Source organism: Odontomachus brunneus, unplaced genomic scaffold, assembly GCF_010583005.1.
Source record: "Odontomachus brunneus isolate Ranch 3 - 2012 unplaced genomic scaffold, Obru_v1 Obru_scaffold_213, whole genome shotgun sequence".
Classification (NCBI taxonomy): domain Eukaryota; kingdom Metazoa; phylum Arthropoda; class Insecta; order Hymenoptera; family Formicidae; genus Odontomachus; species Odontomachus brunneus.
This window is the reverse complement of record NW_022639663.1, coordinates 217136-232260: the sequence shown is the minus strand read 5'-3', so window position 1 is coordinate 232260 and position 15125 is coordinate 217136. Positions and strand designations below refer to the sequence as shown.

At 42.6% G+C, this 15125-nt stretch overlaps 1 protein-coding gene across 1 annotated transcript in view; it reads right to left on the bottom strand.

The window, feature by feature from the left end:
* Positions 1-14151, bottom strand: part of LOC116852302 (tubulin glycylase 3A-like) — a 22450-nt gene extending 8299 nt beyond the window's left edge. Inside the window, exons 1-8 of the mRNA XM_032832505.1 lie at positions 13677-14151; positions 10536-10962; positions 10263-10374; positions 7795-8006; positions 6276-6692; positions 4362-4569; positions 4186-4276; positions 929-1135 (exon numbers count right to left, since the gene is read on the bottom strand). Of these exons, the coding sequence (XP_032688396.1) occupies positions 929-1135; positions 4186-4276; positions 4362-4569; positions 6276-6692; positions 7795-8006; positions 10263-10374; positions 10536-10892 (1604 nt within the window). The 5' untranslated portion in view covers positions 10893-10962; positions 13677-14151. The remainder of the gene's footprint in view (positions 1-928; positions 1136-4185; positions 4277-4361; positions 4570-6275; positions 6693-7794; positions 8007-10262; positions 10375-10535; positions 10963-13676) is intronic.
* Positions 14152-15125: the final 974 nt, after the last annotated feature.

The window sequence follows — 15125 nt, the reverse complement described above, 5'->3', positions numbered from 1 at the left end:
ATATATATATATATATATATATATATATATATATATATATATATAACTGACGTGTTCTGAATGTTAAAAAGACTGTTCAATTGAATAAGGTTATTATTAATAGTGAGGAAAACATATGTCTCGTTGGTAGTGAAGGAATTAAGATCGTCAAGACCAAGAAACGCTTGGAATAAGTTATACACGTACCCTTCGACGTAAAATACAAACACGTAGAAGGCATTACAGAACGGACTGCTAATAGTCAACGTTACAGAATAATACACCCTCTCGGGCTTCCATTGGGGCCGTACCGTACACGAACACGCAGGAATAATGAAACATTTCCGTTTAACCGGCCTCTATCCAGGTGCTCTAATTCCCCGATATCCGATCGTCATTAAGACGCCATCTGGCTCCGCCGTGGTAACAAAGATAACCACGGCGAAGTCATTATCGTCGAAATGGGACGGCGGTAACGGAGCTCTCGACGGCGAATGCATTCCCGGGCTTGTCCCGGCCACGATCCACTCCAAGTGATCGTAACGCGACGGCTATGATCGGCCACCAATACCGACACACCCGGGGCCCCATTCAGCGCGACTAACACCGCGGATAATATATTTCCGCTTTATTCGCAATTACTCGGCCGTCGAATATACGTCGCGTCATCGAAAAATCCCATTCGATTTGTCATCCGAGGGAAACGGCAAGAGCCCGGCTATGGCGAAGCCATTATCGTCGTCGGGCGAAAGGGGCGCCCGAACGTCCTCGAGAACGCGCGCGCGGCTTCTCTCGGAACCCCGAAGGAGGCGTATTTGCACACGAGTCCTATCAATTTCTGCGGAATGCCCCTGGGGGGAGGGAGAGCCGCGGACGGCCGGTCGGTGTGACGAATGGATAATCGAAACGTCTCGCGTAACGGAAAGAGAGAGAGGAAGAGAGAGATTACTTCAAATATTCGTTCAGCTTCTCGCAGTCCCATCCTTGATCGCGCAGCGATCTGCTGGCGGGCTCCTCGGGGCCGTCCTGCCTGCGACGCTGCCTGCGCCTTCGCTCGTCGTCGTACTTCTCCTGAATGGCGGTGTTGCAAATGTGAATCGACTCGTGGTAGGTCGAGAAGGTGTACGGCTGCGAGCTGAAGCGTAGAAGCGCTTCTCTGGATAGGAAACGGGAGCCGCGATTATAAGCTCGAATCGTGGGAGTGAACTCGACTGTTCTCAGATGTTCTGAGCTCAATTCTCATCCGCGCAAAACGGAACTAATCTAATGTGACGTGACGTATATGTAATACAAATATTTATAATCACGTTCAAATGTATATATGCACTGTAAAAAATCTTGCGTACATAGTACGTAAACAAATGTTCCAAAAAATCCACTCTAAATTTTGTGTCGAAAATAGCTCATTCATATGTTCATTCGTGTTATTTATATTATGTATTAGTTTGTATATAATATAAATAACACACAAATAAACATATAAACGAGTTATTTTCGACAAAAAATTTAGAGTGGACTTTTTGGGACATATGTTTACGTACTATGTACGCAAGATTTTTTACAGTGTGTATATTTTTTTTATTCAGTATCGCCTGCCGCGCGTTGTTCAAGTTGGCTAGATTGACGACTTGAATAAACCTGTTAAAAATTTTTCCGGTGATTTCAACAAGATTTGCGATTCGCAAATAACGTGAAAAAGGGCGAATAGAAATTTTAATTTTACATTAACTTCTATTAAATTTGGAGGACACTGTACAGGTTATTCTGTTCTATCTTGGTATAATAAAGAGTTATTTGATCCCATTTTCTTCGTGTTGAATATCCTTGAGAAAGCACTTCGGTACGTTTGCTCTGCGAAAATACCAAATCGGCAAAAAGAGCTACAATAATATTCTCTCCCATTTGTCGCTGGTTGCCGAGTAATCAACAATTCGCCGGCTAAGATTCAATTGGAGAGTCACGTATTAATTAACGCGATGTCGCCCCGAGTCTGATTAAATATTTCAGGAGACGACGAAATATTGAACGGTTCTAGGGCGCATGAGGAGATTAATCCTACAACCGAAAGCTTGATAAAACAACTACCTCTTTGTTTTAATACTTACAAAATAACTAATGCAATACATATTAAAATACTGATGAAATAACTATCTCTTTATTTTAAGAGAACTTCTACCTTGCTACATGATCGTTCGCGACAATTTCTTCTTGTTATTTACTTTCTTATTCAAGGAAAGCGCGCGAGAATATTAAAATAATCAACGAAATGTGTAAACTCCTCCCTATTGTCAACAGTCGTCGCTCGTTAATAAGCAGCAGGCGTCACATAGTCAAAACATTCGCGACTTTCAAAACGATCAAATTTGTCTCTGCGCTTAACGAATCTTTTCAGATGTTTCCATTCAGTTTTTAGTCGGCGAGTGACATAACTTATGCGTGTTGTGTTATTTATTATTTTCCTCGAGTGATTACATTATTTTGTCGACCCTTTTGAAATATTTCCGTCTCTGTGTCGGCATTACGTTATTTAACACGTCTATCTTCAAACGAATCGTCTTCATGTGAATGTCAATATCAATATCAGTGCCACGACGGAGCAATCAGAACGACAGCTGGCTGTCAAGAAGCCAAGATGCGAGCAGCGATGCGTCGTATACTTTCAAGGTATGGCAAATCGTTTATTATACACGGAAAAGATATTGCAATAAAAGTAACGTTAAAATTATATTTCTTTTTACAATGTTTCTTACTTCAAGCTGAACTATTTGGAAATTGTAGTATATATAAATCACTATAGAAATAGAGAAATATTAAATCACTATAGAAATTTGATCATCTATTTTGGTACACGATACAAAAGACATTCAAGTAGCTACAATAATTTTGTAGCAAAAAATCCAAAGTGCATAACATTTTTAGACAACTATATAATAATTTCGATCATAATTCTGTATAGTTCAAGATTACATAAATTTTGTTGTAATTTTTACTATATATTTCCGTGTATAGAAGGTTTTTATAAATGACGAATTTACCGGGAATAAAGGGATATCTCTCCCCTCGAGTTGAAATTTAGGTCAGCATTTATAATTCGTCATTATTTGATCAAATAATTAGGTATCGTTTCGTGAATCTCCGATTATTCGTCCTGCATCTATACTTATTACGTTATTTCATACAAAAGATATTGATCCAAACACTTGAATAACAGTCCACGTATACGGATTTATAATTAACCTGTCATCAGAAAAGTGGGGTCTGAGAGATCCCACGCATTCCATTTCGTTCTCTTTAAATCTTTGTAATATCTTCAGAACCTTTTTCTGTTATTAAATCTTAACATTCTATAAAATCATGAGAGATATAAGATTTAAGAAATTATAAAAAATATAAAAAAAAATAAATAATAATATCAAAAAGAGGAAGAACCAAATTCATCAAATTCTATCCTTCAAATGACAAGTTAATTATAATTTTTCAATCGAAAATCCTACAAAAAAATAACCCGAAAGCCAGTATTATGAATATACTGACTTTAGAATTTAATATAAATCTTAAAAATACTGATTATTGTGTCTAATAATGTTCTTTGGGCCACCAGTTCAATCTTGTTTACGTTTGCCAACACTTTCTTTGCACTTCTGCTTAGCCTTGTTATTGCGCAGAATCTAAATTTAAATCTCTATTACCAAACATAGCATTACTAGACACACAACCGTTATCGTTGCCTTTACAGCTTCTTTCTTATCAGTTTTTTCAAATTTTCAAATCTTCAAATCTCACTTAGACTTCCAACGCCAAAAAAACAAAGAAATATTATAAAAATAAAAATGTATTGTTCCTTTTATCTATGTTCTCCGTCAATCTTTATTGTATTATTTAATCTCTGCTCTTATGTCACATACTCTACGTGCAGCTAAATAAATTACACAATCCATATATTGGTGGTTAAAATTAAAAATGAAAATAAAGATTAAATACAGATAGGATTTCAATATAATGGAATATTAAATAATTTTAAAATGCGCGTCTCTCTCTATTTAAGACTCAACGTGAAAAAACGCCACTAATTTGTACTATCCAGATAGGATAATATCTTGCATAGTGTATATCTCAAGATTCTTCATTAATCCTTCAAATTTGATGGAACTTGCAGGGTTATGCAAAATTAAAACTTCGACTCGGGTTAAGTGCGACGCGAATTACCTGAAGATCCATATCGTCAGGGGGAAAGTGCTCGTTACCAAGAACCACAACCTTATGTCGAATTTGGTCTCTTTGACTAGCAGGGGGCATTCTGAAACATGAGTAGCTCGGCTACTGACAGGCTCAGCGGGCTCTTTTCGGCTCGGGATCTTTTTTGTTTCTCATAAAAATCATACCAACATATTTCTGCACGATGTAGTAATCCGTCGGCTTCTCCGCGACCCTATGCAGAATGTCCGTGAGATCGTGAGATATAACGATGCCGTTGCCGCAGCATAGGTCGCTGGGTTTCAGGATCCAAATGCCTCTCATGCCGCTCATCGCGTATTGTGGGTCGACCATCTTTAATTTCTCCAAAGTCGCAACGGCGTTCTCGAAGCATCTCTACGGCGAACAATATTGATATCGATTTATGCGGGAATATCAGGTTTCGTCGCGGCGACGTCGTCGTCGTCGTCGCGTCGGTGCTGGGTCGACTTTAATTCTGGAAAGTTCGAATAAATTCATCCGCCGGCGAATTGGATCCCGCCGGCGGTCGGAGCCACATTTCGACGGTCGGTAGAGCGAAATTAATTTAATGAAATCGCGAAACGTCTCGATTGAGGGTCGTGAGAGACAAAGAGACACAGAGAGAGAGAGAGAGAGAGAGAGAGAGGGAGAGAGAAAGAGAGAGAGAACCGGAGAAGAGGGAATTTCAAGAAACCACCCTCACAGTACGATCAACCCAGTCAGAAAAGGGTTCGTTTCGCGTGTGAAGTTTGCCGCCTGCTACGTGGACAACTCGGGATACGTGTCAATTGCACACTTCCTTTGGCCGAAGTGCTTCCGGCGGCAATCTAAATAGAGGCTGCGATAAGCACGTATTCGACGCGTCTGATTTACGTGCGACACGACAGCCCCTCGGGGTCGCCCATGTAACGAGCTAAGGCATCTTTCTCCTGACGTTTTTTCCTTGTCCTTTTTTGCTTTACGAGGCCTTAATTGATCAAACGTAACCTGACAGCTCCTAATGAAAATTTGCAATTACAAAAAGAGCGACGAGTAACTCCTCGCGCGCGAAGAGATATTCCTCGACGCACGAGGAAAGAAGAGACCTCCAACAGAGATCTGCCAGAACCAATAAATAAACATTAGTTAAGAATCTCATGCGTCTTTCCCTGTCTACCCGTGGAGTCTTATCGTGTCGTTATCGTAAGCCCTTTAATTTTGTTTCATCAGTTAAGGAGTTAATGTTATCACGCAGCAGCATCTCTGAAGCATGTTTAATGTAAGGATGTTTTCGTGCCCCCCTTGAATAATTAACACAGTTTGGTTTTGTTGCCTACGCTACCTCGTAATCGCTTCTATTATTAGCGCGAATCCGGGCAGCGCGAAATAAACACGCCACTCTAACCCAATCGATCGCGCAGCACAGATGCTTTCCTAACTTAAAGAAGAGCGTCCGCATTCTCTCCCGTGAAAACATGAATTTTACACTGAAAACAGCGTCACAGCTGCTCAAAGTAAGTAGAACGAGATATGCAAGTTCACCAAACACGCGGCCAGTCAATACGAGAGAAATCCTTACGACTCGCCCGGCTCGCTGTTAACCATCGACTGCTGATTTAACTGAAACCTCTCACGCGAAGCGGTGAAACTCTCTCTCTCTCTCTCTCCCTTTGCTATTTCGCAATGACAAAAAGTCCAAGGAACACAATACAGGCAACGCTACAAGGAATGCAACACAAGCAACGTTGCAAGAAACACAATACAGGCAACGTTATCAAACGCGAAATTATTCAACTACGTGAAATGAAATCGAGTCGAATCCTTTTTAGTGCGCTTGATGGGTCAATTAATTTAACGCCGAATATACATCGCACAGAGAGTGCGTATTTAAAATAATTCACGTGCAAATATATACAGTATTATTAATAATTCTTCGGGAGGGAAGAGTAGAAGGGTTTTCTCTCTCTCGCGCGCGCGCACACAATAAATACTAAATAAATTAATATATTAAACTACATAACATAGAAACTCGGGAATACATGAAAATATACATGAATTCTATTAGCATTATCGCGGATTGGAACAAACGCATAATTCTGCACCTGAACGTGCTCGGGTCCCTCCGACGAGCTCTCGAGGCCGGCTCCATGGTGAAGCGCCGCCGTGTAATCCTCCAGAAAAACGTGCCATTCCTCGTCGGTCGACCGTTTGTCAGCCACGAAGTCGATATCCCCGTGCGTCGCGACGGCGACGAAATCCTCGCAACAATCCACCGCGAAGTCCAGTCTGGCGACCGGAATCATCCGTCGCGTTGGATTGGCTGCGAGGATCGCCGGCTCCTCGGCAGCGCTCAGCTCGCGAACGAACCATTTGAGCAGGCCCGCGGCCGCGGTCAGCCGGAAGTCCTCCAGGAAAGCTCGCTGGTCCTCGGCGGGGTTGTAGCTACGCGGGAACAGGACGTCGGACACGTTCTCCTCGTATAGCCAATATGCATCCTCCAGTGAACGCGCCATTCCGAGCTGTACGCGATTCGGGAACGTTTTACTTATTGAGCGCGCTGCACGGGGATTACATTCCACCATGAGACCTTTATTGCGAGACCGGGATGGACAAGGATGTCGGAGTCGACTCGGAGGATCGCGATGGAGACTCGAGCGAAATTTTCAATGCAGTTCGATCGCCAGACCGAGTACATAATTGACGATTTTGGTACCAGCGTTGGGCATTAATTGATGACATTTTCTTGGATTGAAATAACCGGCAGAATCGGTAATCAGAATTAATCAATCGTTACATATAAAATCGCAGATAATTTCACCGATTGATGAAATTAATCAAACTTTAATGTGATTAATTATATATTGATTAATTAATACGTACGTTTGATTCGCCGTTGTTAAACCAATATTGAGCATTCATTGATTGAAATTTCATCTTCGACTGGAATAATTGGCAAATCAATCGTCAAAATTAAGCAATTGCGTCATATATAAAATTAGAAATAATTTCATCGATTATTAACGAGATTACTTGTTAATCAAGCTTTGATATCACTAATTAAACACTGATCAATAATTGACTTCGTTGGCCGATTAAATTATTCGTGATTGCATATATAACGCTAATGATGAGTTTTTATTATTATTAAATGCGATATCGATTAAACTTTATTAATCTGAGTCTATTGGGCCGATTATTTCAGTCAGAGAAAATTCTCTTTGCATTAATGTGCTCAACATTGTTAAGAAGGGTTCATACTTTGGCAGAGAAGCAGAAGCCAATCAGAACTTATGTTGGTAGAAAAGCAGCAGAAACTATCGACTACCACTTGATCACCACCGCGAGTTCTGAATGGTTCCTGCCTTTCCGTTTTCTGCTTTTCTGCCAAGGTGTGAATTTTCTCTTAGGCACGTGAAGTGGAGAACGTCTATCGTGCGCGATCAGCCGTTTCAACGCGACAGTGAGTAATCATTTGCAGCATCAAAGTGGAACAACAGCCCAATATAGTGTCACAACTCGAGACTCCCCACTGATCCTTCAAGTTCGACGGTATTCGCGAATATTAGTGCAAAATTAATGCAATAATTTCGATATTTGGGGTCCGGTCGATCGACGAAGTACCTTCGAGGTGTAATCGAAGGGGCGCTGGTATTTATTGAGCAGAACGAAGCTACCCAAGCCGTGCTGCCACTCGACAAAATCGTTCCTGCAATCCCATATGAAGTCGGGCTGCTTGTCCCGCAGAAGGGCGAAAATCACGGCCCTCTCGTTCAGCGTTCCGTCCGCTCGCGTGATATTGCTCAAGGAGCGAGTTTCTAAGTTAGTCGTGGCACCTAATCGCCGGAGCACATAGAAAATTGTAGACATTAGCGACGATATTTCATCTCTTCGCCCCATTCACCCCCACCAGGCCCTTGCACCAGTGGTGGTGGTGGCGGCGGTAATGTTCGAATGCAGCCGCGGCAACAAATTCTCTCTCTCTCTCTCTCTCTCTCTCTCTCTCTCTCTCTCTCCTCTCTCTTATACACATATATATGTGTATAAGAGAGAGCTCTCTCTCTCTCTCTCTCTCTCTCTCCTCTCTCTTATACACATATATATGTGTATAAGAGAGAGCTCTCTCTCTCTCTCTCTCTCTCTCTCCTCTCTCTTATACACATATATATGTGTATAAGAGAGAGCTCTCTCTCTCTCTCTCTCTCTCTCTCCTCTCTCTTATACACATATATATGTGTATAAGAGAGAGCTCTCTCTCTCTCTCTCTCTCTCTCTCCTCTCTCTTATACACATATATATGTGTATAAGAGAGAGCTCTCTCTCTCTCTCTCTCTCTCTCTCCTCTCTCTTATACACATATATATGTGTATAAGAGAGAGCTCTCTCTCTCTCTCTCTCTCTCTCTCCTCTCTCTTATACACATATATATGTGTATAAGAGAGAGCTCTCTCTCTCTCTCTCTCTCTCTCTCCTCTCTCTTATACACATATATATGTGTATAAGAGAGAGCTCTCTCTCTCTCTCTCTCTCTCTCTCCTCTCTCTTATACACATATATATGTGTATAAGAGAGAGCTCTCTCTCTCTCTCTCTCTCTCTCTCCTCTCTCTTATACACATATATATGTGTATAAGAGAGAGCTCTCTCTCTCTCTCTCTCTCTCTCTCCTCTCTCTTATACACATATATATGTGTATAAGAGAGAGCTCTCTCTCTCTCTCTCTCTCTCTCTCCTCTCTCTTATACACATATATATGTGTATAAGAGAGAGCTCTCTCTCTCTCTCTCTCTCTCTCTCCTCTCTCTTATACACATATATATGTGTATAAGAGAGAGCTCTCTCTCTCTCTCTCTCTCTCTCTCCTCTCTCTTATACACATATATATGTGTATAAGAGAGAGCTCTCTCTCTCTCTCTCTCTCTCTCTCCTCTCTCTTATACACATATATATGTGTATAAGAGAGAGCTCTCTCTCTCTCTCTCTCTCTCTCTCCTCTCTCTTATACACATATATATGTGTATAAGAGAGAGCTCTCTCTCTCTCTCTCTCTCTCTCTCCTCTCTCTTATACACATATATATGTGTATAAGAGAGAGCTCTCTCTCTCTCTCTCTCTCTCTCTCCTCTCTCTTATACACATATATATGTGTATAAGAGAGAGCTCTCTCTCTCTCTCTCTCTCTCTCTCCTCTCTCTTATACACATATATATGTGTATAAGAGAGAGCTCTCTCTCTCTCTCTCTCTCTCTCTCCTCTCTCTTATACACATATATATGTGTATAAGAGAGAGCTCTCTCTCTCTCTCTCTCTCTCTCTCCTCTCTCTTATACACATATATATGTGTATAAGAGAGAGCTCTCTCTCTCTCTCTCTCTCTCTCTCCTCTCTCTTATACACATATATATGTGTATAAGAGAGAGCTCTCTCTCTCTCTCTCTCTCTCTCTCCTCTCTCTTATACACATATATATGTGTATAAGAGAGAGCTCTCTCTCTCTCTCTCTCTCTCTCTCCTCTCTCTTATACACATATATATGTGTATAAGAGAGAGCTCTCTCTCTCTCTCTCTCTCTCTCTCCTCTCTCTTATACACATATATATGTGTATAAGAGAGAGCTCTCTCTCTCTCTCTCTCTCTCTCTCCTCTCTCTTATACACATATATATGTGTATAAGAGAGAGCTCTCTCTCTCTCTCTCTCTCTCTCTCCTCTCTCTTATACACATATATATGTGTATAAGAGAGAGCTCTCTCTCTCTCTCTCTCTCTCTCTCCTCTCTCTTATACACATATATATGTGTATAAGAGAGAGCTCTCTCTCTCTCTCTCTCTCTCTCTCCTCTCTCTTATACACATATATATGTGTATAAGAGAGAGCTCTCTCTCTCTCTCTCTCTCTCTCTCCTCTCTCTTATACACATATATATGTGTATAAGAGAGAGCTCTCTCTCTCTCTCTCTCTCTCTCTCCTCTCTCTTATACACATATATATGTGTATAAGAGAGAGCTCTCTCTCTCTCTCTCTCTCTCTCTCTCTCTGTCTGTCTGTCTGTCTCCGCTGGCGCATTAACTTTATCGTCCGCAAACAATCTAACCGTATGGCAGCATTCTCGTTTTAGTCGACTCATATTTCTGCACCCAGCCCCGCGCCTCAAGCGCCTCCTTCAGCCTTGGCAGCTCGCCCCGTATGAGAAATACCTTGTGCCTCTGCAAAGTCGATGCGTCGATGCGTTAATGGGGGCACGAGTGCAGCACTATTCCAAGTGATCACTCGCGCGGGAATTGTAGCGCAAAGAGGGCGCAAGATCGTCTGAGACACATCCGCCGCCAAGTTAACTAATCCCGCAGAAAGGGCAGAAAGAAATTACCTTGACGGCCTCCTCTACTTTCTCTTTGATTTTCCGATAAGCCGCCTTCCTCGCCCAGTCCTCCCGACAGCAGCCGCGCGACCTGGTCTCTTGGCCCGCCTGATCCGAGGGTTTCCGGGGACAGCAGGAGCACGCGTCCATGTGAGAATCGACAAACACGCCGCATTCGAATTCCGGCAAGCCGCTAACGATGCTGTCGTCGACGGCGTCTGGCTGCAGCCACTTCGGGCACATCCTCGCGAGGACGAATCGATGGTAAGGATTCACGGGGCTGTCTCTCCTCGCCGGCTCGTTCGAGGAAGGAAACAATTTCCAACTGGATTGAAACTTCTTATCCTCGTGGCACGTGGCCTCCATTGCGAGGGGCTGTTACCGCTGTTGGTTGCTTTGGCTCGCGACGTCGCTCTCTCTTTCTCTCTAATGTGGCCTTTCCCCAACAACGGACGATGTTGAATCACCGCGATTTGTCAACGTAACTCGTCATTTATAATTATCAGACGGCCGGCGCGGATGAATTAACGCGACGCGATCAGTTTTACTCAGCGCGCAGCCCCCTCACCGCAGTATAACGCGACTTTGAAATTAAACCGGAACTCCGGTGATATCTCAGTCACTCGATTAACGTTCTAATTGCGTTCATCCGACGCACACGCGGTCGCACAAGGGTGGCAGTGCTGGTGGCGCGCGCCTAATGCGCATCGTGCCGAAAACGCCTCGCTCATAATTGATCCAAGAGAGAAAGGGAGAAAGGGAAACAGATTCACCGCGTATCGCGTGCGCGCGAGCCAGTAACACGTTTAACGAACTATGCAAACAATTTTAGGACCCGTTGTATGTGTGTCCAGAACGCGGCGATGCGCACGACATTGTATTGGGGCTGTAGCCGATGTCTACCGGCTGAGTTTACACAGTTATGTGGAAAGTGTGGATTAGACGCAGCGATTAGAAGCGAGCAAATGTTGGCCAATGTTCTTAAAGCCGCGTGTTCAGCGGCCGAAGGGAGCGAGGCGTCGGCTCGAAACCTTTGGCTGTTACACGCGTGCGTGGATGCATATCATGCGTGATATATTTTCGCGCATATATTTTCCAATATAACCTTGTGCAATCACGAAGAACATACAAAATTTATTAGATGCCCGCAAAAGTTAGTTTTGTAAGCATATTTCTCTTATTAATAATAAACCAAGCAATAAAGTTAATCAAACATAAAGCTGTTACGGTTACTGCAGCCGTATTTTGTATAGTTAGAAAAGAAATTTATTCACGTTAAATAGATGTTGCATTAAAATTGTTGTTGTATGCCCATTTATACACTTCTCACAGCCACAGCAGTTTTGGAGATATGTAATGTGTTCGATTACTATATTTTCATGTTATTATTTTTATTATTAACATTGACTTTATTGCTAGCAAATAGCAAATATGTAGTTGTCTTAACCGAAAGAATATTGCTATCTCTCTGTATGATCTGCGGAATGAATACTGAGAAAAAAATTCGATTGTATTAACATGAAGTTTAGCCTTTATGAACGAACCAATGCATTTTCGTTTAAGGACATAGAATCTCTGTAACTCTTATGACTCAAATTTGGTTCTAAGAACCAGAAATTCTATTTCCTTCTATCAAAATGCGTTGGTTCATTTATTATAGTCACAAAATTCATGTTAATATAACCAAACTTTTCTCTCTGTCGAGAGATCCATAAAGTTTGATCGCACCTTTCAGCACTGTGACTCGTATTAGTAGTCGTTATTTCAAACTTGTCCTACGTGAAATACTCAGATCTGAATGTGGAGTTAGATGAGAGTTTTTTACTTGAATTATGTAATATATGTGACATTATATATTTACAATTATTATGAAAAATCTCACACTTAACTCTAAATTAAAGCCTGAGTGTTTCACCTGAGGCAAGTTTCAAATAACGACTATTATTGCGGACCTTAGAATATTTCGTTCAAACATATATGGGCAAACAACAAAGAAGAAACCAACTTCCACTATGGTTTCCACAACTTTTTTGTATGCATAGACGAAAAATAATATTACAATTTTGTTGCAACTATATTTAGCCAAGTTTTAGCCTATTCTTAGGCCTATAACTTATATAAACTCGTCTTAAGTGAGACTCAGACTTGAATTTCAGAGTCAGATATAAGTTTTTTAGTTAAACCACGATTGCACACAAATGTAATGTCATATATATTATATAATTCAAATAAAATACTCTCATCTAACTCTAAATTCAAATCTCTCAATTCTCACGTGAGACAAGTTTCAAATAAAGACTATTGATACAAACTTGACTATCTCGCATAAGGCGAGATTTCAAATGACGACTATTAATACGAGTCCTAATGCGTTCTCCGTAAAGTATTCGCTGTCGTTCTCTAATTTTGTACCTCCCTTCATGATTGATTCTACTGCGTTTACAAAAGCACAGATCATCTTTCGAGCCAATGAAATTACCAGCGATTTGACACTTTCGTGAGGCTCAAACGTATGCATAAATCACATCTTGAAGTTTGAACGATATTCGTACGCCATAAACGCTCGGCGCTCGGTACAAATGGGCCTCGCAATAAGAACGATGACAAGAGCGATCAGTATGACCGATGACGCGACAAAGGCAAGGTTGTCCCGAATGACATTGTCAAAGAGGAAAATCCGAACGCTCGGTGACGTACGCGCGACAGGACGAGAACGACCTGGCGCGCGTGCGCACATAACGGCGCGATAAATCCCTCGGAGCGAGCGATAAATCGTCCAGTTAAATCGCCGTCGTCGCGCTAATACAATTAAACGTTGAAATAACTGCTGCGAGCGTTTCGCCGTGAGCGTTCGTTCAGTTTATGAGCATTAATAATGAAGTCCGCGGAGTCACATTTCTCTATCCGCGCGGTGCGAGCGATCACAAATTTTCCCTCGCGAGAGTTTCCACATTCTCCCGCCACTCTTTTACTCGAGTCCAGTCTCCTGCGAAATTCCGCGGCAGTCATTCGCGAGTCTACCTCCCGCGGCGAAACGAACGGCCAAATTGCCGGCCTTAGCTCGACGCCCCGTAAACCACTGAATCTGTCACGACGGAAGTATCGGCTCGAGGTTAAGTCATCGACGTCTCCACGAACGACGAGCCATACCGGAGATTTTTACGACGGCTGTGACTTGAACCGCGGGGATTTAGCTCATAACTTCTGTGCGCCGGATTCTATGTGTGGATTCGGTGTGGATGGGTTTTTATCAGCTGGTCACGGAACTACAGGCATCCTTCCTCCTCTTTCTTGCTCGTACTCGCGTTGTCGTCGATGAGCGGCTAGATTCAAACTGCCAACTCCCCCTTCTCTCAACATTGTTGGACATTCCATCATTGGCTGCGTTCAGCAGATCAGTAGTGAGCACAATCAGTGATCATTAGTATATACTGTTAGATCCCTAAATCTAGACCAATCGCATTGATGAATTGCTCAATCGTTGCGCAACCGTCGCGTTCGCCAAACGCAGCCGTTAGTTCCTATCGTGAGCGCGTGTAAAGCCATTTTCGGAAACTTTTCTGCGCCACAGTTAGTTTAAACATCACATTACATAGTACAGGTTCATTACAAGCGCATTACAAGCAATGCGAACCTCTCTCAAGCCGGAGTGAAATTCAGTGTCTCCGCGATGGTGTTGTAAAAACTTGCAGGCGCGTTGAGTGCTTCGCGTACGTGTGTACATATATGGATTTTCTTTGAATGAATTACATTTACGCAGCTGCGCGCATTCACAAAAGCGCGACGTACGAAAGGACGCGTGTAACGACGAGTTATTTTCTCGTATCGTTGTAAACGAGATAAAATGTCCCTCGCGTGAACGTGAACGTCACAATAAGTATTTCCGAAAGTTTTACATGTACATATACACATACAAAGACATATACGCGCACGCAAGACTGGCAACTGTATAAAATGCTAAATGGGAAATTTTTATTGTGAACGGAAAAAATGAGGTCATTACGAAGTGAAAGCTAAAGGCGGCATTTATGATAAGGGCTCGCACATTTGGAATTTTTCAGCGGGCTTCCAATGAGCCCGTTCAGACTTATACGATTTATACGATTCCAGACTTTATTCGTTAGGAAATTATCGCCAAACTGGGTCGCGCGCTACATTATTTTTGACGCTTCGAAGGTGAGCCCGAGCACCGTCGACCCGGCACGTCGGAATAAAAATCAGAGAGTCTCTCGACGGAGCCACACGCCAGTGGGGAGCGGCGTCGAATTGCATCTCATAATCGAATCCGGGGACTCCTCTGGCGCGACGGCGTGTCCTAAACACGGAGCGCGCTCGCGCGAGAATTCGCGGAAATAAACGTTCAAAGCGCGTTTTGCCGCGCGTAGATTTATGACGCCGTTCCCCCGAACCGTATTTATTTTCGCCCGAGCCCATATACATATATCCACTGTGCGCCGCACATAAATTCCATATCTTGCTTCAATATTTTATCGTTGTCGGATTAAAACAGCGCGAGACCCAATATGAAACGTTTCCACGGGCGCGTGCCGGCACGAAATGCGTTACATCGGTCCGATGAAACGCGAAATAATAAAACAA